At 41.8% G+C, this 1,452-nt stretch overlaps 2 protein-coding genes across 2 annotated transcripts in view; one reads left to right on the top strand and one right to left on the bottom strand.

The window, feature by feature from the left end:
* The window catches only part of LOC117104651 (zinc finger CCHC domain-containing protein 24-like), a 3,556-nt gene extending 2,851 nt beyond the window's left edge, over positions 1–705 (bottom strand). Inside the window, exon 1 of the mRNA XM_033245533.1 lies at positions 503–705. Within this exon, the coding sequence (XP_033101424.1) occupies positions 503–519 (17 nt within the window). The 5' untranslated portion in view covers positions 520–705. The remainder of the gene's footprint in view (positions 1–502) is intronic.
* Positions 1–1,452, top strand: part of LOC117104786 (fibrillin-2-like) — a gene marked incomplete at its 3' end in the record, with an annotated part of 75,503 nt that overhangs the window by 69,386 nt on the left and 4,665 nt on the right. The window lies entirely within an intron of this gene.

Raw genomic sequence — 1,452 nt, forward strand, 5'->3', positions numbered from 1 at the left:
CACTCATTCTATATAAATGAGTATGCACGTCTATATAAATATTGTGGGCCTATCCACTGCAAGACTCTTAATTAAAAATCAACGTAACCATGGGGACGTGTACTTCTACTGTTATTTTCTCAATGAATAGGGCGTTTACTGTTAAAAGCTCTTGATTTTTTAGCAAAGTATTTTGTGTTTAATTATGTTTCTGAGGTTGAAAAAGTCTTTGTAAAAAATGGCGCAGTTTAGATGCCGGTCGGAAATTTCAGAGCCGGACAGGGATACCCGGCGAGGTGAGAAACCCTGTGATAATTATGAATGTTTTATTAACATTTTAACAGAATATTATGTTACAAAAAGATGTTAAAGAGGTTGCCCGTCGGGACGCACCCTATTTATTATTGGTTGCCCGACGCAGATATTTGGTTGCCCTGGGACGTCGGGCAGGCGATTCTGCGAGCCCTGATTAATTTGTTAGCCTTGACAATTGTTCGTGAATCAGTAAAATCTTTAGACATACCTCTTTAAATGCTCCATAAATGATTACATTTATAATGCACGGTAGTTAAGTCGCAGGATTTTCTTAGGTGACAGCTACCGGAGCTAGCCAGCATACTGGCACCGAGATACCTCTGTGTATACGGTAGAGATGGCAACGCCATTTCATCATCTGGACAGCGCATCTTCCTTCACTTGGCGAAGGTTCAACTTATTTTAATATATATATATATATATGTGTGTGTGTGTGTGTGTGTGTGTGTGCGTGTATATATAAAAGCTAACACACACATATATCGCTCCCAATAACTCTTGTAATGGTGATTTCACCAGACAGTGGCATGGAGGTACAGACGTACACACGTACGTTTCTTGATCCGGGGTCAACAAACACCTTCAGTTCTGACAAGCTAGACGAGAAGCTGATGGCAACTGGAAGACGGGAAGACCTACTGATCAATACAGTTGATAAGGCAGATAGCAACATCCCTACTAGACTTATTAGCTTGGAGGTATGTGCTATGGATGACAACGACCGTGTATCGTTACCGTGTGTTTATTCGATAAATAGTCTTTGCATACGTCCACCTGGTTTGGTACATTCCGGAGGAATCGCAAAGTGGCCACATCTTAAGAACATTTCGATACCTCAACTTGAATCAAGTGATATTGATCTCCTTATCGGTCTTGACGTTCCTGAGGCGCTTCAACCTCTTGCTGGAAAAAAGGGAGAACCATACGCAACGAGAACATGCTTGGGATGGGTGCTAAATGGACCAATCGGTAAACAGTGTACAGGAGTTGCGAGCTCCCACTTTGTGAGTCGGCGTAATGACGAGTTATTGGACCAGCAGCTGAAGAAATTCTGGGTTTGTGATAGCCTGGAAGGATATGGAGAAGATAAGGTAATGTCACTAAACGACAGAAAGGTACTGAAATTCTGGGAGAATAATGTTAAACAAAGGGATGGAC

The sequence above is a fragment of the Anneissia japonica genome, unplaced genomic scaffold, assembly GCF_011630105.1.
Source record: "Anneissia japonica isolate Jap-2015-1 unplaced genomic scaffold, ASM1163010v1 scaffold287867_len1003013_cov215, whole genome shotgun sequence".
NCBI classification, from domain to species: Eukaryota; Metazoa; Echinodermata; class Crinoidea; order Comatulida; family Comatulidae; genus Anneissia; species Anneissia japonica.